At 44.4% G+C, this 23369-nt stretch overlaps 1 protein-coding gene across 1 annotated transcript; it reads left to right on the top strand.

Annotated features, from left to right (window-relative positions):
* The first annotated feature begins 5047 nt into the window (after positions 1–5047).
* Positions 5048–19314, top strand: CLDN11 (claudin 11). The gene is made up of 3 exons (XM_081862867.1): positions 5048–5448; positions 12527–12691; positions 18167–19314. The coding sequence occupies exons 1-3, from the start codon at positions 5223–5225 to the stop codon at positions 18397–18399; spliced, it is 624 nt and encodes a 207-aa protein (XP_081718993.1). The 5' UTR covers positions 5048–5222; the 3' UTR covers positions 18400–19314.
* Positions 19315–23369: the final 4055 nt, after the last annotated feature.

Genomic DNA, 23369 nt, shown 5'->3' on the forward strand with positions numbered 1-23369 from the left:
TATCTTACCATTGTGGCAGTCCTAAAGACTTTCATCCGCACTTGAAGACACAACCCCTTTGACATTAGATCAAAAAGCTTTAGCAAAGTGTGTTCAGACAAATTGTTCTTTTACTTTCCAGTAGGTCTTATATCACTTAGCTTGAGTATTTGAGGTAAACATGGTAGTTATGGGGTATATTTTACATTCTTGGATTAATTTTATTATATATTTAATATATTGATAGCTGTAAAATCATTTGTACATAGTTAAGGTATCGTAATGCAACCCCTGCAGTAGACTAGGCTGTGGGGACTGTAGAGTACTATGAAGCAGTTTTGCCTACTTGCTGCTGCTTAGTTCCACATTCTTGGAGCCTCTAGTGACCTGTACTTCCACTTTTCCCTTAGCTTCCGTTTGAAAGGGCAGAATTTGCCATAAAAACAGCTGCGTGAATGGCTGACTGATGTACCTTGGAGTCATTTTCATAGGGCTATGTAGCTGACCTCAAAACACTTTCCAAGTCAGCTTCCTATGCTAAAGTTCATTTGATCTTAGAAAAGCATAACTTTTTCTTTGCACAGGAGAACGCGGATAAATATATACCATTAACATGTTTTAAAACCCTGATAATATAATGTAACAAAATACTTAAATTCTCTTGTAATCCTATGCTTGAAATATTTATGCTGCAGCTGTAAAATATGTCTGTCCAGGAACTGGCAGCTCGATCTCTTTGTTATACTTGCTCTGCAACATTTTCATCCATTACATCTGTGGTAATGTGAGGCAGTCCATAATTCCTGTCCTGGAAATCTTTTGATATTTTTGTTGTTGCAGATGCTCTCTATTATAAAAGCAAAAGTCACACATTAAACAGATTGCACAACTTTTTTTCTTTTTCCTTTTGTAAACCCACAATATAGAGGATACTTTGAATTCTCTGGTGCTCTGAAATATTCAAGCACAGTGAAACAAGTTCTTATTTCCCCCCCAAATGAATATCCTGATAAGTATAGCAATCCATTATATTCTTTCAAATACCTCACCTTAACGAGAAAGGAAGCACAGTTGTAATGTATCTAAATCACTCTAGTGAATCCATACAAATTATTGGTTTGTAAATGTCCGGATGCAGCTGTGTTGCCTTCCAGAATAAGCAAGACTATGACAAACTTCTATTTTGTATGTGTTCATAATGCTTTTGAAAGTATTTATTGATGCTGATACCTTAATATATTTCCACAATCTAGAGCAGCATGTGACCACCTTCTGTTTGCTCAGCAGGACCTTTGGTATTTACCTGGACCAACAGTTTCTCATGCCCATACAGCAAATCATTTTTGAAGTTTAAAAATTAGTTTGCAATATGTCCTATGGTTTGCTGTTCATATATACCATATATGGTTTGTTGTCCAGCTGGGCATCTACAAAAGTCATTGGATAAACATAAAGTACCTTTCTGGATTGCGACAAGATCTTTAAAGAAAATAATTTATAGACTTACTAGGTCCTGCAAAACATTCAAGGCAACAGGTGGGATTACTGGAGTTAAAAAAAAATCAAGTTTTTTAAAAGGTTGGTGCATACCAATAATTTTTGACGTTTTGCCAATGATGTACAGTTCTACGGTTGGAGTTGCTGTAATTGCATTACATGACACACAAAGCTGGCCTCTACCTCATGTGATACAAAAACAGATATTTTGTATGGTTTTAGTAAAACAAGATGCATTTATCTGGTCACTTAGTTTACAAATTTTGAATTCTATTTATTGAAACATGACATACTGTGCTCTTAGCTTATACCTCAATTGTATTTTGTGCAGTTTTCCATTTTTCATGCATTGTAAATATCCTGTATAGATTGTGGATCCACATACAAATAAAAACAATTCTAATGTCAAGCACTTCACGTTTTGTGTACTTTGTACATATAGTATGTGAATTGGGTGTTTGTTCAAGATATTTCTCAATGCTAGTTTTGTGCATTTGACAATGTACCATTCACTCTAGTATTCATAACGGCATAGATCAGCAGACCTGTAAGGCTGGAGACAGACAATAGTTTTAAGAGAGTTGAATGCCGTCGGAGACATCATGTTTGCACATTTCAGTTACTCCATGTTTGCTTCTATTGAAAGAGGTTTTTCAGGTATTTCAGTTAATGTAAATAATTGTACAATGAAGGCAAAAGTGACTTGAACATAAATATCATGAAAGGGGATTCCCTTTCAGTTCCTGGTGTGTGTGTGTGTATAGAGTATTCCTTTTCAGGAAAACTAGTTTATTTCATTAATTCTTAGTATGTGACAGCAAAAAAAGAATTGTATTTCCTGCAAGTGTGTGTGTGTGTGTGTGTGTGTGTGTGTGTGTGAGAGAGAGAGAGAGAGAGAGAGAGAGAGAGAGAGAGAGAGAGAATTAAGACATTTTGACCCAACGGAAACTGTCCTCAATACATTTTTAATAATACTGAACAAATACTGTCCTACCATAAAGAAGAAACACACCTTTCTGGCTATACATGAATCTGGCAATTGACCAGTAAGTGAAATTCTGACCAGGCTAGCAAAATTCTGACTGGCTGTCAACGCTGCTCCTCTTACAGGTAATGGATCGGAGCATTTATTATTATTAAAAACAATTGTATATCACCCAATAAAGAACATTCTCTGAGTAGGGAGTGATGCAATTTAAAAGCCAAAAAATAGAATAGATGAAAAGCAGAAAATTACATAAAAGAGCATTAAAAAACTAAAAGATCTAAATGAAAAATGCCTTATATGGCAAGGAATGAAATGTATATGTTGTTCCCTTAAACATGATGGCTGGCCCTTCTGTGCAGGTCCATAACTGCATAGTAATCCAAAGTAGTGCCTTCTATGTGTGAATGAGCCATCACAGATTGAAAAACAGCAGCAGGAATTTTATAAGCAGCAACATGTTCACCTGGCAGTCATCAAGTGTTGAGTTCTACAGCTCTCAGGTTGATCTTGGGGCTGGGGAAGCAGAGCCCTGGACGTTGGACTTGAGGTCGATCTCTAGTGGCATCACTGATTGTGAATAGTTCATGTGATAGGCACATGCATTGTGTGAACCAGGCCTATGTACAGCAAACTTAACTCTCCCGGGCTTGGAGCTGTGTACCTAATCAGTCTGGAGTGCAGTTCCAGAAAAAATCCACTAGTGGTCACTGCAGGCATATTTTATTAGTGGAAAGAAACCCAGATGCTCTGTGGCGCTTTCGGCACAGAAGAATATTTGAACATTTGAAGCACCAGAAGAAGCAGACTGTTCTCATTTGAGATTCAGAAAGCAAGATGCAGAGTGAATTTTGTTCTATTATTACAGAACTTCTTTATACTAAATTAAAATGCGTATTAAAATAGTATGCTTTTAAATGAATTTATTCTGAGCATCATAAATTACACCTTGATTTTAAATGCATTGTTTCCATATAGCTGTGTTTAGGATTGGAGGTTCAGCTGGCAGCTTCATTATACACCAGGCACGAGACAAAAAGCCTTCGGCTGATTAACATCTGATACCCTCTTAAATTTATGTGTGGAAAGGACGGTGGTTATCGGTTTGTTTTTGTTCTTGCTTTTATTATGCATTTTGTGCTTTTTATCTTGTATTTTTGTGTTGTGAGCCACCTTGGAATCTTTAATTGATAATAAAAATCACTTAGATTGGGCGGGGGACCTGTGACCCTCCAGATACCTGCTTCCCCCCCTGATTTGGGTAAGGCAATAAAAGTGCTGAATTAGAGTTTGAGATTAATAATAAAGTGGATGATGCCCTACCCCTAAAAAAACCCTCAACCTGATGAGATGGATGCTGTTAAAGAGCGGTTTGTTTGTGGATTCAATATTCAACCTGTTTGGAATGAGTTTGTACCCTTACCTCCCTGCCAAGCATCCAGCTGGCAGTATTTTTTTTGGGGGGGGGGAGGGAGGTTCTGGCAGGCCAGCTGGCATCTACAGTACATTTGCAGTACATTTAATCATCTAAGGATGCAAACCCCCCTCAGATAGAGGACACCTCCAGAATGCCAGTGTTTTGCAGGAGTGATACAGGTACATACTGAGGAATTTAGGCAGCACACGTAAAGTGGATTAAAACACTGTTGCTCCACTGTGACAAATCCACTTGGAAAAACAACAACAGACTTTTTGTGGTCAGGAGACTGATGGAGAAATGCATTTTAAACTGCGGAATGAAAGAATGATCAATATCATCCATAGCAGGCCTTGTTGGGCATCTGCCGAGGCCCACACGCCTTGCAATGGGGCCGCTGCCATTCATGGGTTCTTCCTGGTCTTGCAACTTCCTCTCTAGAAAAAAATAAATCACTGCCTCTCATTCTGGGACAGAGCCAAAAGTGCTTTGCAAAATCTGTCCTCACGCTGCAGTGAATGGAGTTTTGCAATTATTTAACTCCGTTTATTAATTATTTCCCATAAAATATCTTGAAGCCATTTCACACACACAATCAGCAAGCTCCCCGTACAAAATTTCATATATAACAACTACAAACACTTTCCTATGCAAAAATCATTTCAAATTCAGTACAGTAGTACCTCGGGTTAAGTACTTAATTCGTTCCGGAGGTCCATTCTTAACCTGAAACTGTTCTTAACCTGAAGCACCACTTTAGCTAATGGGGCCTCCTGCTGCTGCTGCGCCGCCGGAGCACGATTTCTGTTCTTATCCTGAAGCAAAGTTCTTAACCTGAAGCACTATTTCTGGGTTAGCGGAGTGTGTAACCTGAAGCGTATGTAACCTGAAGCGTATGTAACCCGAGGTACCACTGTACAGACATCGAAGGCTCTTCACACGGAAGGCCTGAGCCCCTATCTGTGTTGTAGCTTCTTCCTTCTGGCTTTTATTTTTGAGTTCAGTAGGCTAACTTCTCCCATTGTTTAGTTGGAGGGATATTTTTTAAAAAAAGAAAGGGGGGAGGGAGATGAAACACACCCTTGGCATTTTGCATGACACCTCCCATCAAGCTGTGTGGGAGTGGACTCCTCCCAGAGGCCGAACTAACTGATGTGAGGCATCTTTGTATCCTCCAGCCCATCATCACATCAGCCTCCAGTCCTCTCTGCTGACTGCTCAAAGGCAGACCTTGCCACTTTGTGCTCCTCAGCCTCTACGCTTCTTTGACTCTTGCAGCAACCCTCAGCCACCCTCTTCTCTTAAGCTGCTGGGTTGCCTGGCTCACAGGCCCAGGGGAGAATCATGGTTGCCACCTGCTTGCACCTCACGGGATTTGTGGCTAGCTTTGTCGGCTGGATTAGCTTGATTGTGGCAACCTCCACCAATGACTGGGTCGTGACTTGCGGCTATACCATCACCACCTGCAGGAAGATGGATGAGCTGGGGTCCAAAGGGCTGTGGGCAGACTGTGTCATGGCAACGGGCCTCTATCACTGCAAGCCGCTGGTGGACATCCTCATCTTGCCAGGTATGGGCTATCCAAAAACTCCCAAGGGCTGCTTGGGACTTTAGGGCAGATTGAAATCAGCAGTGCGGCTCCGATGGCTATTTGGTTGCATTCATGTGCAAGGTGCTTTTACAGAGTAGCAAGCAAAAAAAATGAAAAGTCTCTGTCCCAAGGATCTTACAATCCACTGCTGGGAAAATAACAGGGACTGGAGGGAAGGAGGATGGGAGGAGAAAGTTTTTTTAAAGAAAAAGTTGCTTGGGTTCAGCTTTTGCTGAAAGTTTGACCAGGCAGCATTGGTCTTTAATCTTGTATGTTGTGGTTAGGGAAATGCACTCTGTGCATGCTCTGGCAAGCAGACGGTTATTATTTTGCAGAAGTGGAAATCTTGGAAACTCCACAGACGAAAGATGGATCAGCATATTCTTTTACCACCAAACCCCACTCTGGTTCTTACAGTTCAGTCCCAAGTATACACAAATATGCTTTGAATTCCACTGAATTCAGTGGGAGTAATGATCAAATAAGGTACCTCACATCTGGATGCTGATAGGGGCTTCTCCAGGTTTAATTTAGTGGGTATGGATGGTTGAATTCAAACTGAGGGCTTCTGAGCTTGCACTCTGTGCTATTACAATGGTAGAAGATATTTAAATGTCTGCAGAAGAGCAAATACTGGTTTTGCTCTTTTTTTGTTATATTTACATGCATGCTGCTTTGACATTCTTTCTTAAACCGATTGGTAGGCGAGACAAAGGAGAGGGCTGCTTCTTCACACAGTTCGCAATGCATTTATGCAACTTGCAGCCACAATCAAAACAAAATAAAAAAATTCCTTCCAGTAGCACCTTAAAGACCAACTGAGTTAGTTCTAGGTATGAGCTTTCGTGTGCATGCACACTTCTTCAGGTATCTGAAGAAGTGTGCATGCACACGAAAGCTCATACCTAGAACTAACTCAGTTGGTCTTTAAGGTGCTACTGGAAGGAATTTTTTTATTTTGTTTTGACCATGGCAGACCAACACGGCTACCTATCTGTAATTGCAGCCACAAGGTGGTGGTGACGGTCGCAAGCTTAGGAATCTTTAAGAGGAGATCAGACAAAATTCACAAAGGGTTAGAGAAGGGTTGTGGTGGATCAGTGAGAGAACATGCCGCATACGCAGGATGTCCCAGCTTCAATTGTGCAAAGAGAAGCCCTTGTACAAGGCTTCCACCACAGGGGTTCATTCAGGACAGAACATCTGTTTTGCATGCAGAAGGCCTCAAATCTAATCCCTAGCATCTCCAGGCAAGGCTTGGAGATATCCCTGGTTGATACACTGGGAGCTACTGTCACTGAGGCAATACTGAGCTAGCTAGTAAAGGTAAAGGGACCCCTGACCATTAGGTCCAGTCGTGACCGACTCTGGGGTTGCGGCACTCATCTCGCTTTTTTGGCCGAGGGAGCCGGCATACAGCTTCCAGGTCATGTGGCCAGCGTGACTAAGCCACTTCTGGCAAACCAGAGTGGCACACGGAAACGCCGTTTACCTTCCCGCTGGAGCGGTACCTATTTATCTACTTGCACTTTGATGTGCTTTCGAACTGCTAGGTTGGCAGGAGCAGGGACCGAACAACGGGAGCTCACCCCGTCGCGGGGATTCGAACCGCCGACCTTCTGATCAGCAAGTCCTAGGCTCTGTGGTTTAACCCACAGCGCCACCCACGTCCCTGAGCTAGCTAGACCAGTGGTCTAATTCAGTGTAAGTCTGCTTGCTGCTGACTGACTACCTGTCTTAAGGCTGATATGCAGTCTTAAAGTTCAGAGGCACAATGCTCTGAAGAATATGAGCTTACGGGGAGCAACAATGGGAGAGGCCTATTGCCTCCAAGCCCTGCTTCTTGGTTTCCAGGGGGCATTGGACTGGCCACTGTGAAATAGGATGCTGGACATGGCTAACCTTTGATCTGATCCAGAAGGCCTTTTCTTATAATCATACTTTTTTTGCTGTGCTGATAATGTATAGGATTAGTGTGATGAGCATGAGCCACCTACTATAAGCTCAAAGATGAGGGGAGGTTTGAATCAGAGACCTTTTGGTTTCACACTGTTACCCCCTGCATGCTGTAAGCTCTCATGGGTGGGCAACTTGTAGGCCTGAAATACAATGTGAGGAGCCTATCTGTGCAGGGACTCATGCAGAGCACCACTGTGATAAAAGTTCCTTGCCATGCTTGCATGCTAGTGCAGTGTTTGAAAGAATATAAGAAGACTGCTTCTGGATCTAATTAATGGTCTGGCTTCATATGTTTCTCAGTTGGTACGAAGATGGCTCTGGGAAGCTCACAAGCAGTCTATGAATGCCCCTCCTGCTGTTGTTTCCTAGCAATTGGCATTTAGAGTGCCTCTGAAGCTAGGAATTCCACATTGCATCGCAGCAGCGTTTAAGTTATGCACAGAGGCTCCTTGCACACTCAGTGTTCCTCTTTGTCAGTCTCTAGTTTGCTTACACGATAGGGCACACAGGTTGACTGCTTAACGTTCACCCAGTGTAAATGTCAGCAGAGGAAGTGTGGTCCATGATGAATCAGAAGGCCAGGGGTCAAAGGATGCCTCCTGTCGCACTGTCCTTTGTTGCTTTCCAAACTGTGTGTCTGGCTACGGTGTGTCACACGAACATTCCCCATGCTCCTCCCGGGGCTGGAAAGGGTTTAGTTGAACCTCCAGTTTCCTAGTAAAACTGGATTACTGTGTCGTGAAATGAGGCATGTCCAAAAAGGTGTGTCACCAGCATGAAAAGTTTGGAAAGCTCTGTTCTGGGCCTTGTGGTTTTATGCTTGCTTCCCATAGGGAGCTGATTGGCTGCTGTGAGAACAGGCTTGATTGGTCAGTGGACTGATCTAGCAGGCTCTTCTTATGTCCTTAAGCATCTTCTCTGTGATTTTTTTTTTTTAAATAACACCTAATATAAATGCTTTTTGCTTTCTTTCCTTTTTTTTAAAGGCAGTTGTTGGCCTTCATTGACAACATTGCTGTAGCAGTGGATCAGACCAAAGGCCCATCTGGGCCAGAATTCTGTTCTCACAGTGGGCAACCAGATGCCCGTGGGAAGACCACAACAACACTCTCCCCACTTGTGATTCCCAGCAACCATTAATGGCCTTATCCTCCACAAATTTTTCTAAGCTCCTTTTAAAGCTATCCAGGTCAGTGGCCACCACCACATCTTGTGAAGAGGTACCAGGGTCAAGCCAGGACATTTTGCTGGTTGAAGGAAAAAAGAAAATGGCACTCCCCTTCACTTTCTCTTCTTCTGCAGTCCTCACCACAACCACACACACACACACACACACACACACACACACACACACAGAGAGAGAGAGAGAGAGAGAGCTGCCTCTTCGCAGTGGTAGGGGAGTAGAAGGAGGACAGGGAGGAGTGGGTGGGGGTTGGCAGGGGGGATGGATTCCTTGGATCTGCTGCCTGAGGCGGTTGCCTCACCTTGCCTCATGGCTGGCCCGGTTCTGGGAAGTAGTTTGTTTTGTCTATCCTGATTCTTCCAACATTCAGCTTCACTGGATAGCTCTGGGTTCTGGTATTATGCTTTCACAATGCTACTTGTGGACCTCTCAGATAAATCTGCTTGGCCACTGTAGGATACAGAATGTTGGACTAGATGGAACTTTGCTCTGACCCAGAAGGGCTTTCCTTTCAAAATACCAGGTTTTCCTCTAGCTGTTCTCACTGTATCTGTTCTGGCCTAGACTTCATTCAGGCTCCAGAATTTTTAATTTCAAGAGCATACTCATGCATACTTTAGCTGTTTCTCCAGCTATAGCTGTTCCTGGATACGGCCTCCCCCTTTCACAGTCAAGTAACTTTTTGTTTGGACTACTATAATTTGTTTGATGCGGTGCTACCCATGAAGACAATATGGAGGCTACCACTGGTGCAAAATACAGCAGCCAGAGCTTTAATGGACCACATCACATTAGTCCTAAAAAAAATAATCTACTTGCTGCCTATTTGTCACCAAGTCCAATTCAGAGTTTTAGGTTTGAGAATTTGAGTTTTAGGTTTGACTTACATAGGCCTCACCAGCTTAGGACTCATCTACCTGAAGATGCACTGTTTTGCCTGGGCTCTGAGATCATCTGAAGGGGTCCTATTAGTAATATCACCACTGAGTGGCAGGGCCAGTGCATTTCATTGCCTGAGGCAGAGTAGTGAATGGTGCTCTGTTTTTTCCCTCCTCCACTAATCTGCTTAGCATCCAAGATGTGTGTTTTTTTATATACCTGAGGCAGAAAATCCCACAAGTGCCTATGCAAGTGCCTTGGAAGTAAAAATACAACAATAACAAATTACATTTTCACTGCCCTTTCATGACATCCAAAATCTGCTGGCTGAGGCAGCCACCTCACTCTGCCTAATGGTAGGGACAGCCCTGCTGGGTGATATTCTGTGGTTTGCAGGAGGGTCTTATTGGCAATGGTACCTCAGTTTTGGTCCACCGTCCCTCAGACCATGTGGTGGGCCAGACTATATTTTGGGGGAAAAAAGGGAACAAATTTCTATGTCCCTCAAATAACTCACAGATGCATTTTAAATAAAAGCACACATTCTACTCATATAAAAACACACTGATTCCCGGGCTGTCCATGGGCCAGATTGAGAAGGCAATTGGGCCACATCCAGTCCCTGGGCCTTAGGTTGCCTACCCCTGTTCCAGACCTTTGAGTGATGAGATCTTTTGATCTGTTTGCATTATAAAGATAGGTGTGTGAGTTTTCCTCATTACATTATTAAGAGTAATAGTTTGGCTTATCTGTTTTACATGTTGTTACCCATCCTAAGGTCTTTTGATGAAAGGGGTTGGGTATAAATCAGAATAAGTAAATAAAAGCCAAGTCCCTCTGCCCCCAGTCTCTCTCTCTATACAGTCATACCTCGGGTTGAAGTAGCTTCGGGATAAGTATTTTCAGGTTGCACACTGCGGCAACCTGGAAGTAACGGAGCGTGTGCAGACGCGGCGAATCGTGACCCGTGCATGTACAGACGCACGGATGCTGGTTGCGTTCTCTTCTGGGGCTCCGGAACGGATCCCGATCGCATCCAGAGGTACCACTGTATAGTGCTCTCCAGTTAGTGGAGACAACATTTTCAGAGTAAAAATAATACAGTGGTGCCTCGCAAGACGAAATTAATCTGTTCCGCGAGTCTCTTCGTCTAGCGGTTTTTTCGTCTTGCGAAGCAAGCCCATTGACGGCTTAGCGCTATTAGCGGCTTAGCCGCTTTTAGCGGCTTTTAGCGGCTTATCGGCTTATCGGATAAGCTGATAAGCGGCTTAGCGGCTTAGAAAAAGGGGGGGGAAAGGAAAAAAAACCCGCAGGAACTCGCAAGACATTTTCGTCTTGCGAAGCAAGCCCATAGGGAAATTCGTTTTGCGAAGCGCCTCCAAAACGGAAAACCCTTTCGTCTAGCGGGTTTTCCGTCTTGCGAGGCATTCGTCTTGCGGGGCACCACTGTATTGGCTCCATACACACCAGGCATTTAAAGAATCCTCCCTCACATATCCTAGGAACTGTAGTTTGCTAAGGGTGCTGGGAATTGTAACTGTGTGTGGGTGAAACTACAGTTCCCAGGATTCAGAGCAGGTTTCCTCAACCTCGGCCCTCCAGCTGTTTTTGGCCTACAACTCCCATGATCCCTAGCAGGACCAGTGGTCAGGGATGATAGGAATTGTAGTCTCAAAGCATCTGGAGGGCCGAGGTTGAGGAAGCCTGATTCAGTGTGTGTGTGTGCTTCACCATACCGTAAATGTATTGTATGTAGCCATTGTGGCTTGAGTGCTGGGAAAATGTAGCATCGCTGCAGTAGAATGTCTGGATACACGCAGTCCAGACTTTAGATCTCTTGCAGGTAAGGAGTAACACTTGCACTTCTGCTGTGCAGAAAGCGAATTGTCTCGAAATACTCTTAGGAGAGTTTGAAAAGTCAAAATTCCAGTCTTTGTTTTCTCGTGGACACACCTGTGGAGAGCTTGCTGTTTCGTTTGCTTCGGAAGCAGAATATCACACACACCAGCTTTTTTTGTTTGGAGGCCCCTCGTGCATCACCAAGAAAAGAGGCCGAAAGAGCGCAGCAGATTTGCATAAAATTTGCATATGCAACTTAGACACACAGATTCACATTAATAAATAATTGTTGTAAATTGAAACGCAATGCACCTCATTATAGTAGTGGAGCAGATGCCTAAATCACATGCTAATTGCTGATGGACAACTTCAAGACCCCTACTTGCCCTTCTGGGGTTTTTTTAGCTTCGTGTGAAGCAATCATTTAAAGCGTGTGAGATCCCCCCTCCCAAATGCTTGGAACTGCAGCTTACCCCTCACAGAGCTACAATTCCCAGCACCCTCAACAAACTACAGTTCCCAGGATTCTTTTGTAGGGGGAGTCATGCCCTTTAAATGAACAGCATGTGTGCAGCCTAAACCTTCGAACCATACTTGAACTGATCAGCCCTTCAAACAGAGGACTCCTTCAAACAGAGGGCTGTGCTCTGCAAAGGAGGACACATGCCCATTACTCAAAGGGCACGGATGAGAGGAAGGGGCGTGCATGCATTCCTCTGTGCAAATGGATAGCCGTCTGGATGAGGTTAAGGGGTGATATGATAGCCATGTTCAAATATATAAAAGGATGTCACATAGAGGAGGGAGAAAGGTTGTTTTCTGCTGCTCCAGAGAAGCGGACACGGAGCAATGGTTCCAAACTACAAGAAAAAAGATTCCACCTAAACATTAGGAAGAACTTCCTGACAGTAAGAGCTGTTCGACAGTGGAATTTGCTGCCAAGGAGTGTGGTGGAGTCTCCTTCTTTGGAGGTCTTTAAGCAGAGGCTTGACAACCATATGTCAGGAGTGCTCTGATGGTGTTTCCTGCTTGGCAGGGGGTTGGACTCGATGGCCCTTGTGGTCTCTTCCAACTCTATGATTCTATGATTCTATGATTCTATGAACTGTCTCCAGGTTTTCAGATCTCCTGTATGAATATACCTTACTGCATCTTGTAGGAGGCACCTGAGTTCTGAACGCTTTTTCCTTCTGGCAGGGTACGTCCAGGCATGTCGGGCTCTGATGATTGCAGCCTCAGTTTTGGGACTGCCAGCTGTGTTTCTTCTGGTGACTGTCCTGCCTTGCATCCGGATGGGCAACGAACCTGGAGTGGCCAAGTACCGGCGTTCCCAGCTGGGAGGAATCCTGCTAATACTCTTGGGTAAGATATGGGCACAGCCTGGCTCACTCACTTGCCAGTGATGCCAACCTAATCTGCAAAAGGCCATGTTTTCCAACTGGGGGATGCAGTAGTATTTCAAGGTGTCCTAAAGGAAAGCCTGAGTTTGTAGGAACCTGGGGAGAAAGATAAGGACTTTGCAAACATTACAGAACCCAGACTCTCAGAATGATCTAGAGGGTCCATTTAAAAAAACGGAGGCTGGAAAACAGTACACACTAAGGCAGCCTCCCCTAAGCCAGTGCTCTCCAGATGTTGCTGGACTACAGTTTCCATAATCACTGAGCACTATCCATTCTAGCTGGGGCTGATGGGATTTGTAGTCTAGGGTTGCCAGACCTGCAGGACTGACCTGCAGTCTCCAGGGTTGCCTTGCCTCTTCTAGGTGGCAGAAGAAGGGCTTGAATCTCCAGGTGGAAGAAAGTGCCTTAAATCTGTTTGTTTGTTTGTTGAGAAGACTACATGTGCAGCTTGCAAGCTTCAACCTGGCTGAAGCCAGCCTCAAATTATTGCATAGACTCTCTAAAGCAGCAGTTCTCAACCTGTGGGTCCCCAGATGTTGTTGGACTACAACTCCCATAATCCCAGAGCTCTGGCTCTTGCTAGCTAGGGGTGATGGGAGTTGTAGTTCAACAACATCTGGGCACCCACAAGTTGAGAAAGGCTTCTCTAAAGGGAGGGAGGGTCCTGCCCTCCTTGCTCCCTGTTCATAGTTGCCTTTCAAAGGAATCCACATTCCTTTGTAAGAAAATATGAAATAATGTAAAACCATTTTTGCAGGCAAAAAACAAAAACAAACAATGTGGGGGGGGGTTTGACAAGAAACTTTCTGCACTGGGTACCACCTGACCTTCCTACGCCTCTGCTCCCCAATTAACCTCCATCTCCAGGGCTCAGTGATGGGAGGGAGAGCAGAGGATTATCACCAGGGGCTGCTCCCAAATCTCACTTTGGGGCCTTGAAATCTCAGGGTCTGAGATACCCCTGACCTCGCAACCCTATTGTAGCCCACATCTTGATGACAGCAAATTGGGGAAGGCTGCAGGAAGGCTTATTACTATTCCCCTACCCTATCCCAGGAGCAGCTAACATTTTGCAAACAGAGTGCAAAGGCCTGGTTCACAGCTGTGGCCCTTGCTGCTATGAAACCCTGGAGAGGGAGACTTGTCCCTGTGTGCCCTCCACAGCTTTGCTCAGTGTGGGGTGCTCCCCTGGCAGTGGCTTGGAGCATCTCTCAGTCCAGTCTATGTTTCCCCCCCTTCCAGTGGGGTGGAAGACCCAGTCAGTATCACCCTGATAACAATGAGCTCCACAGTCTTCTCCAGCACCTGCGTATTCTCAAGGCCTCCTCATCTCCTAACAACAGGCCTCGGTGTCTTGTTTTCACCCGCTTGTTTAGCTGAGGGGGAGGTGGGGGGCGGCTGAGGAGAGAGTTGCCTCTTTGTGCCGTCCTGCCCCCTGAAGTCGGCTCTCTCCCTGTGGCAGCCAGAGCTGACATCATGCCTTATTTATAGCAGGCGCTCTGTGCGGTTCCCCCCAACACGCCAGAGAGGCTAAGCGGAGACGTGTCCAGCTGCAGTAGAGGCTTCGAGTTGTCTGCAAGCCACACCATGTAGGCAATAAACCCAGAATGGTAGGAATTGTCAGGCAAAAACTGGTGGACTAGTTTCTTGCTGTGTCTTGCAGAGATGGACCTAGGGTAGTGTAAAGTGCAACGCAGACTGAGGAGAACATCAGAAATAAACAGGGCTTGGCAGGCCCATTGTTAATGGGGGGCTGCCCCCTAAATGCTATTTGCCCCCCAATTTTCTTTCACAAACAAATACTTAAACAAGCAAGCAAGCAAGCAGGAAAGCTTATGTTCGAAAGGTCCTATTTTCATGCTTTTCCCACCTCCTTCCTCCTGCTGAGGGGAAAAAATCCTGGACTAGATAACCCATCTGGTTCCTTCCAACTTTGCAATTCCATGATTCCATGATATACTTGTCTCTTAAGCCAATAGGTCTGCATATCCCTGCCTATTGACAGCAAGCAGGCAACTTCGCTGTATTCTTTTCAGTGTCTGCTTAAAAACATTATTGTTTAGGCAAGCCTACCCACAGGCTTAGAAATGATGGTGGGAATTTTAATTTTTCAATTTTTCAATTTTTGGTATATTTTTAAGTATTGTATTTTTTTCTTGGATTTCATTGTTTTATCTTTTTGTAAATTGCTTTGAGGTGGTGGACTCTCCTTCCTTGGAGGTTTTAAAGCGAAGGCTGGATGGCCATCCCTCCTGCACAGATGAACTAGTTGAGATTCCTGCATGGCAGGGGGTTGGACTAGATGACCCTGGGGACCCCTTCCAACTCAACAGTTCTATGATCCAATGAGGCATCAATTAGTCATTGCTTGTACTGAGCTAAATGGACTCATGGTCTTAACAGTGCAAGGCAGGTTCCTTGGTTCCTATGTGACTGTGTGCTTCTACTTTTGTTTTAAGCCATGCTGGCTGCTGTGCGAATGGCAAAGAGCACAGCATATTAAATATTTAGATACTGCCAGCCTCCTAACCACGGTTGGGAGATCCGGCAGCAGTGCATCTGCTCCAGGCTACAGCAGGCAATGCAGAATAGCTGTTGGCGGCTTGCCAGGAAAATAGCAAGCTCTGATCTTCCAGCTGATTTAATGACAGCTGAAAACAGAGGTTGACAATCATATCAGAGGTGCCCACCCTTCCATCCTGCTTGATGGTTTTTTATATGCCCCCTGTAACCCTGTTTGCTCATCATATCTGACAGCATATTGGAGTTTTAATACACAGAATGAGGCTGGAAACAGAGAAAAGAATTTTCAAAGTGCTTTAGGCTATGTGGAATGTTTTTTAAATGGTTTGGAAAACCACAATATGATTGATCAAAGGCAGCAATGAGGCATAAACAAATATGCAGTAAGGCAGGGGGTAACCAATGTGGTACCAACCAGATATTTTGGACTAATAATAATAATAATAATAATAATAATAATAATTTATTTATATCCTGCCCTCCCCAGCCGAAGCCGGGCTCAGAGCGGCTAACAACAGTAAAATAATACAGCATTATAAAATCAATTCATTATAAAATCAGTTCAAATCAAATTAATGGCAACCATTGGGCTAGAGTTCTCTGAGGATTACTAAAGGAGGGTGGGTCAGACTGTGCCTTGGCCAAAGGCCTGGTGGAACAGCTCTGTCTTGCAGGCCCTGTGGAAAGATGTCAAATTCCTCAGGGCCCTATTCTCTTATGACAGTGTTCCACCAGATCGGAGCCACAGCCGAAAAAGCCCTGGCTTTGGTTGAGGCCAGCCTAACCTCCCTGTGGCCAGGGACCTCCAGGATGTTTTTGTTTGAAGACCGTAAGGTCCTCCGTGGGACATACCAGGAGAGGCCGTCCCATAGGTACGAGGGTCCTAAGCCGTATAGGACTACAGCTTCCATCAGCCCCAGCAAGCATTGTCAAGGATGATGGGAGTTGTAGTCCCCAACATCTGGAAGTCACCATTTTGGTCACCCCCAGTCACTTCCAGCAATTCTTCTGCAAGCTTTTTTGTAGGGATTTTCCTTTGTGTTCAACAAGCTTTCTTCTCAAACAGACACATTTTTTGGGGGGAAATTTGAATGTGAAAAAGATACCTTTAATGGGTTTTGAAGATTAAAAGCCTTTCCACAACAGAGAAATAAAATATGTTCTAGAATATCTAGAGAACAGATATCTAGGCATGTCTGATCAGTGCAAGGATCTCCACTTGCGCAATAGGACTTTCTTCCCTCTCCTCTCCCGTGTGCCCCAAGCCCTCCCCAAATCCTGCTCTGAAGTGTTGGGGAAAACCCAGAATGGATTTAAGGGGCGTGTAGAGCATGCAAACCCTATACGTGAGCAAGGTGAGTGAGAACTAGTGCGTTCATTTCCACCCCTCATGCCAGCAGCTCAGTTGCTAGAAGTGGCTTGCTGGATGGGATGGAGCTGCTTTGCTCGCTTCCCAGCAGCGGGGGGCTTGCTGCTGGTTCCCAGGAGGGGAAGAGGGAGGGAAGGTTGGTGTGGTGCAAACGTGCTGGCAAGAGCACTCGGTTGGCTCTGCCCTGTGTTTGCACAGCGCTGACCTCCCTGCAGCCTCTCCCTCCTGTGAGCCACACAATGATGCACCTGCTAGGATGCAGCAGAGCAGCTCTGTCTCACACTGCGAGCCACTTGCCCTCCAGCTCATGCTTCCAGGACCTCGTGACAACATTTCTTCATGCCATTGGTGCTAACATGCACCACAGCTGCTGATTCCTTCCCAACACCATCTCCTAGGCCATCTAGGCAACAGCAGACCCTCTAAATGTCTCTGTTTCCCAGGGACAGTCCTGGATTTACAGAAGCCGTCTGGGTTTCTGATTTGATCCTGGAATGTCCTGCTTTTCCTTAGGATGTCCCTATTTTCATTGGAAAAATGTTAGAGGGTTTGGGTGCCTGCTCTTCTGCTCCCCCACCTGATGAAATTAGGGTTAAAGGAAGCCGACAGGTAGGAGACAGTGTGTGCTTGGTTCCAGGGCTGTGTTTGTTGTGATGCTCACAGCAGTTCCTCCACCTTGCAAAAGTGCCCAAAGGCCCCCGAAGGCTGGTGTCCCCTTACCTGATGCAACCCCCTCTCACACGGTAATAGCCGCCGCCATTTTGTGTCACATTCTCCCACCGGCTAAATAGTGTGTTTGTTGCTTTTAAACCCAACTTTTGTCCCTGTTTTCTTTTCTCCATTCCCTCCCTCTCTCTCTGTTGTGTAACCTCAGCACTTTGACACTGCCTCAAGACATCTTTCGATGTGGTCTCTGGAACAAATGTAGCTGTACCAAAGTTTTGTTGTTATTTGACTGATTTCTCAGGGACCAAATCCAGCACAGCTCTCTTCCACCGGAAATAAAGTATTGCCCAGTTTGATGATTCTCAGATGTGGAAGCTGTTTTCTTTCCCTCTTAAAAAGCGTGGTTTTTAAGATGCATATTATCTTTTGAGGGTCTTATTGCCTTTGATTCCTGTGGCTTAAACAGGAAGTGAAGGTATTAGGCCAGGCTCTGGAAGACTTAAAAGGAAACCATTCCCATCTCTGAATCACTACATGAGGAACATCTAATATTTGGAATACTGTGCACAGTTTGGGTTACCCCATATCTTTCTCCAAGGGGTGATCCACCTATTTTAGTGTACTGTTTTGTGATGTATTTTCTGTTTGTTTCACAGATGCAATTTTATTGTTGATTTTGTGCTGCACATTTCTGTGACCCTTTCCTTAATGTTGGCGGGAGATAATTTTTTTGCAAATAAATGAAAGCAAGCCTATCTCAGCGCAGATATCACAGAAAAGAACGATTAAAATTATTACATGTTTGCATGATGTTCTGTGCTCCCTGCTGAACAATGACCATCTTTCTCTTTCCTCCCCCCCCCAATATTTCCCCAGCTCTGTGTGGCGTTGTGGCTACGATTTGGTTCCCCGTGAGTGCTCACCGTGAAACCATGATCATGAGCTTTGGGTATTCCCTTTACACCGGCTGGATTGGGTCCGCTCTTTGCCTTTTTGGCGGTTGCATCATTGTCTGCTGCTCGGGTGACGCGGAAACATTTGGCCAGAACCGTTTCTACTATGGGTCAGGATCCAGCTCCCCAACCCATGCTAAAAGCGCCCATGTATAAATGATCCTGAGACTTCCTGCGCCTTTATCACCAAATGTTTCAAAACGGGTGGATGGGTTTTCTTTGTGCTCCAGGTGTTGCGCTTGCTTGCATCTTTGCGCAAAGGTTGACCACATCCCTTGCAGAAGATTCAAAGAAACAGTGTGATATTTCTTAAGCAATAAACTCCACCGGTTTGCCTTAATAGAAACCTGTAGCAAAAATAAATAAATGACGAGGTCAGCCCTTATAAAAGTCTCACTGCCCAAGGCTTATATATTCACTGTTGAAACATTAAGTTTCCCCCTCTTTCCTCCTTCTCCCTCAGTCTAGGAAGGTAGTTAACAAATACACACCTGGATTGTTTGAATTGCCAGTCTTTTTCTCAGAAAAAGTGACCAACTACTTCCTTTCCCAACTCCCCCAGATCCAAGGTCATCCTTTGGGGGAAAGTTACAACGAAAGGGAGAGGAAGACACCGTACTTTCCCATCTGCACAAATGTTTCCTTTTTCACGAGATTAGGGAGTAATCTCTTTGCTTTCTCGGCAAAAGTTTTCAAGGAATTTGATCACTTTAGTAACAGTGTTTTTGTCTAAACGCATCAGTATGAAGGAGATGAAGCGAAAAGTTTCTAATTGCAAGGTAAATAACAGTTGTACATAGCCTTAAAATACATGCGGTGGGGCTGCTCCCCGCAACCTCCCCTTCTTTTGTACAGGTTTGTTGCTAAATGTAGTTTATTTTTATTTTTTACTTTGTTCCAATTAATTTGTATTCTGACATGCACTATTGAAGTGGAACTTATCTTAAAAAATTACTATAATCTATCAGTTGCCAGTTCCGTGAAAAAATCCAATGAATACTGATGATGCTTTTGGTCTTTAAGTGAAATACTGTAAAATACACAGAAATAAATGTTGAAATTACTAGTTTATTTTCTTCTCCTTGTGCTTGTGGCTCTCTTATTGTCCTGTGTTGTTTTCACTCCGTCTTTCTAGTAGATCTGAATGTGTGTGTTGTATAGCTATAAATATATTTGTAGGAATAATGATGATAACACAAACAAGAGCAACCCGAGGCACCTTAAAGACTAGCAAATTTAGTGTGATATATGTTTTAATGGACCCTGAGATTCTGTCCAGTTTGAACATTTGACCAAGTGAGGGATAGCCATCAAAGCCAATGCTCCAGTGAATTTGCTAGTCTTTAAGGTGGCTCTTTACTGGTTTTACTGCAATGAACATAACTACTTCTCTGGAATTTGTAATTCTAATAGCTAAATTATATAATAAATTGAAACTCGTATCATCTTCCTTGTGCACAGTTAAGTAACCAAATCTCACTGATTTTAGTGTTTGCTACAGGATGCAGATGACTTACATCACCCAAGTCGGCTGAAAAGTTTCATTTCATTTCACTTTTAATTTGTATACCGCCTTTCTATATTACTATACACAAGGCAGTTTGCAGCAACAAAATATGCAGCAAATAACACCTTATAATAATCTGATCCAATTCAAAAAGTCATGATAAAACATAAAACTTTAAAATGGAACAATTTGATGTCAAAAACAGTAATATCCAAAGTAAGATGCAGAGTTTAAGATAGCCACATTGACACTGGGTATATTGGCACTGAATTGCCTTTTGCAATCAAGCAGATTCCGAACAAAATGCATGTTTTGTCACTCACTGTAATTTGTTGTGTCAATTTCATATTGTTTTCTCATTCTCCTTCTCCCTCTTGACACAATGTTCACAATGTGAACTATCATTCCACAGATCCTTGGCAGAACATTTGTGCGCATTACATCATAGGCTCCGCGTACAGTTACTTGCTTTATGCCCCGTAAAGAAACAATAAGCGCTGCCATTGTGAGATGTGGGCGCCACAATGGAATGTGTAACACACAGATGTGCAGCTTTGTGAAAACTGGCCTGAGATTGTGGACGGTGTTGTTTTTATGCATGCTGCTCTCTGCTGAATGGATCCCATTCAGATGGCTGGGATGGGGCTGAGCCAAAGCTGTAACGGGACGCATAAGCCGCAAAGCAGCTTGGGTATAATGGAACCCCCATCTCTGATCATAGACAAATTTCAGAGGGCAATTGGAGCAAGAGACTCCACAGCTGGAATTCATTGACAAATTTGATTCCATTTGTTGATGGCTTCAGCAAAGGAGCATATGCAGATCTCTTCTTTCTCACATGGCAGGGTTGTGTTGTGTTTTGGATATTGCATCCAAGTTTAGTGCTCCAACAATAGTTTCACATGCACATGCAATGCTAACAGCAAGCGTTTGGATTCTGTTAAATGTTCAGACTCGGTGTGTTTCATATTTCCGTTATTTTACTAAGCTGGCTTATCTTCCAGTATACTTTAATGTATATATGAAAAGCACCTGTGGTCTTGAACCAGGTATTTTAGATGAAAGGGAAAGGTGCTCCCCTGAGCTTTCCTGAAGGGAATACTGCTGGGCTGGCCTGCTCTCTGCTGGAGTTCAGCACTACCTTTTTGGATCCCTGGAGGGCAGTACTGAGCTACCAGCTCAATAGGGGTCAGGTGATATAAGGCACCAATAGCGTTCCACCTAGTCATATAAAGCTGCTAACTCTGAGTTGCTGCTCTGCCTGACCAACAAAATGTTTGGTTACAGGTGTTCTCAAACAGCCTGAGCCTTCTCAACTTACAGTTTGATTACCTGATAGTATAGGTGCAGAAATGTGCAAAACCTGCCCTCTGCAACGTGACATGAGGTGGTAAAATGAGCAGTGGCTTCTCTAGACATCCCAGCCAGTGTGACATAGTGAGCTGAGTGCCAGACTAAGAATGGGGAGACCTAGCTTCAAAACTCCACCAAGCTAGAAAGTGGACTGGGTCACATTAAGAAATTGAGGTAGCTCAGTTGGTTAGAGCATGGTGCTGATAATGTCAAGGTTGCAGGTTTGATCCCCATATGGGACAACTGCATATTCCTGCATCGCAGGGGGTAGATGAGATTGGGGACCTTGGGGTCCCTTCCATCTCTACGGTTCTATGATACTAAGATTGAACAAATACTCTCTCTGCTTATCCTACCTCACAGGATGTTTGTGAGGATAAAAGAGTGAATGAGAAACATTGCAAGGCATCCTGAGCTCCTTGGAGGAAGGGTGTCCCATGGTCCAACTACACCTTGGCCTGTGAAATGGAGACTGGACCAAACAGAATATCTCCTTCTAGTTTGCCCTTCCCCTCCCATGACCTTTCTGCTGCTAAAGTCTTTGTTTTCCTTGGCTGCCTCCACCAAACAGCCTAGGCTTCTTTGTGTTTCCTTGAGAAGACCTCAAGGTAGTGTGGAGTTTGGCTTTTAAGCATGCACTGGGGTAAAACCACAGGCAAAGGAAGAGCACAAGAACAAACATCACTGGCAAATTTCACAATGGACAAAATATGGGGGCAAGCAAGAGTACCACTTTAAACTTTCCGAACAATTAAATATAATCCTACAGTCAGTATTCAAAAAATATGCAAAGTATTTTCCACACACTAATGGTGTGAGTTTTATTTGCACTATTCTCATTGCTACTTCTCTTGTTGACTGTCTTTGTTAGGCTCCCCTCCCACCAGCCATTTCTCTCCAATGTCTGAGTTTATTTCTGATAATGGGAGCCCCACTGAGGGAATAGGCCCATGGCCTGATCTCAAGGCATGCAATATGGGAACCTTGCTGAAGCCAAACAGGTTTGGGTGTGGTCAGTGGCTGGATGGGAGCCTTGATATAACTGCAATAAATGAAGAAGTAGATGTGATGTTGGGGTACAGGCGGCAGATAGGGAAGCAAAGATTCAGCATAACTCACAGTATGTCCTCTTTGGCCTCCAAATTGGACCTCCAACCCCTAACTGTAAACACCAAAGGTTACCTTGATCATTGGCTATGTTCATGTTTTCAAGTCAGATCAGAGCTAGATTTTTTGGGGTGGGGAATACATCAAAACACAATATTTCTCATGACACCACAGCATACAGCATAGATGTGGATTGTGGCTAATTCTGTGTGGACACAGCTTCACAAACCAGTGGTGGGAGCACACTGAATGAAGAGTAAATGGGAGTGTACACACAGCCTGCGTCACATCTGATGCCCTCTGGCACAATGGGTCATTGCATCTGGCTGCTAACCAGAAGGCTGGTGTTTCGAGCCCACCCAGGGATGGTTGTGGACAGGGGTCCCTTCCAATTCTACAATTCTATGATTCCTCCTTCCAGATAGCGATCTACATTTTATCACTCTCCCACACCTAGCAGGACAATGTTGATGGCCAGCTTACCAAGCAATAGCATGCACATTGCAGGAACTTGTCACCTGGTATACAGGTGATTCCTGTATACCAGGAATAGCTTCTATAGCTCCTTCCTTGAATAAACAGGACATTGACTCTTCTGCCTTTGAATTGTCCTCCTCTGGGTTCTTGGGTGCAACATCCACATGCCATGTAGGCTCTGTGTTGTGGAAGTTTACGGATTGTCCATGCCTGATGTATGCATAGGGGGGTGGCATGGGAGTGAGGATAATAGCATTCTTTACTGCAACAAAAGCTGACCACACAAGGGTGGTATTGTGTTCGGCAGGCTATAAATAGTGGCTAGCAGTAGGTCACATGGCTACCCCCAAAAGCTATGTAAAGGTTTAGCAGCCTGATGGGATCACTGAGAAGCATTGTCTTTGGGCAAGAAGCTTCCTTGCTCTCCAAGTGGGTGATGGGGGAGGGGCCGAGTCACAAATGCCAATGGTTTCTGCAGCAGCAGCAGCAGCAGCAGCATCACCTCCTCCTCCCTCTCCCCCACCCTCCAAGCCACTAATGGTGCTAGGCAGGAGTGACTCTTACGCACTGTCTGCAGCTTCAGCTGTGGATACTTTGGAGAAGGAAGACATTCCGTGGAGTTTGTTGGCCTCGGAGAAGATGAAACATAAAGGGGGACATTGTTATCAGCTATGAGGTCAGC

The sequence above is a fragment of the Podarcis erhardii genome (assembly GCF_964252035.2).
Source record: "Podarcis erhardii genome assembly, chromosome: 5".
NCBI lineage: Eukaryota > Metazoa > Chordata > Lepidosauria > Squamata > Lacertidae > Podarcis > Podarcis erhardii.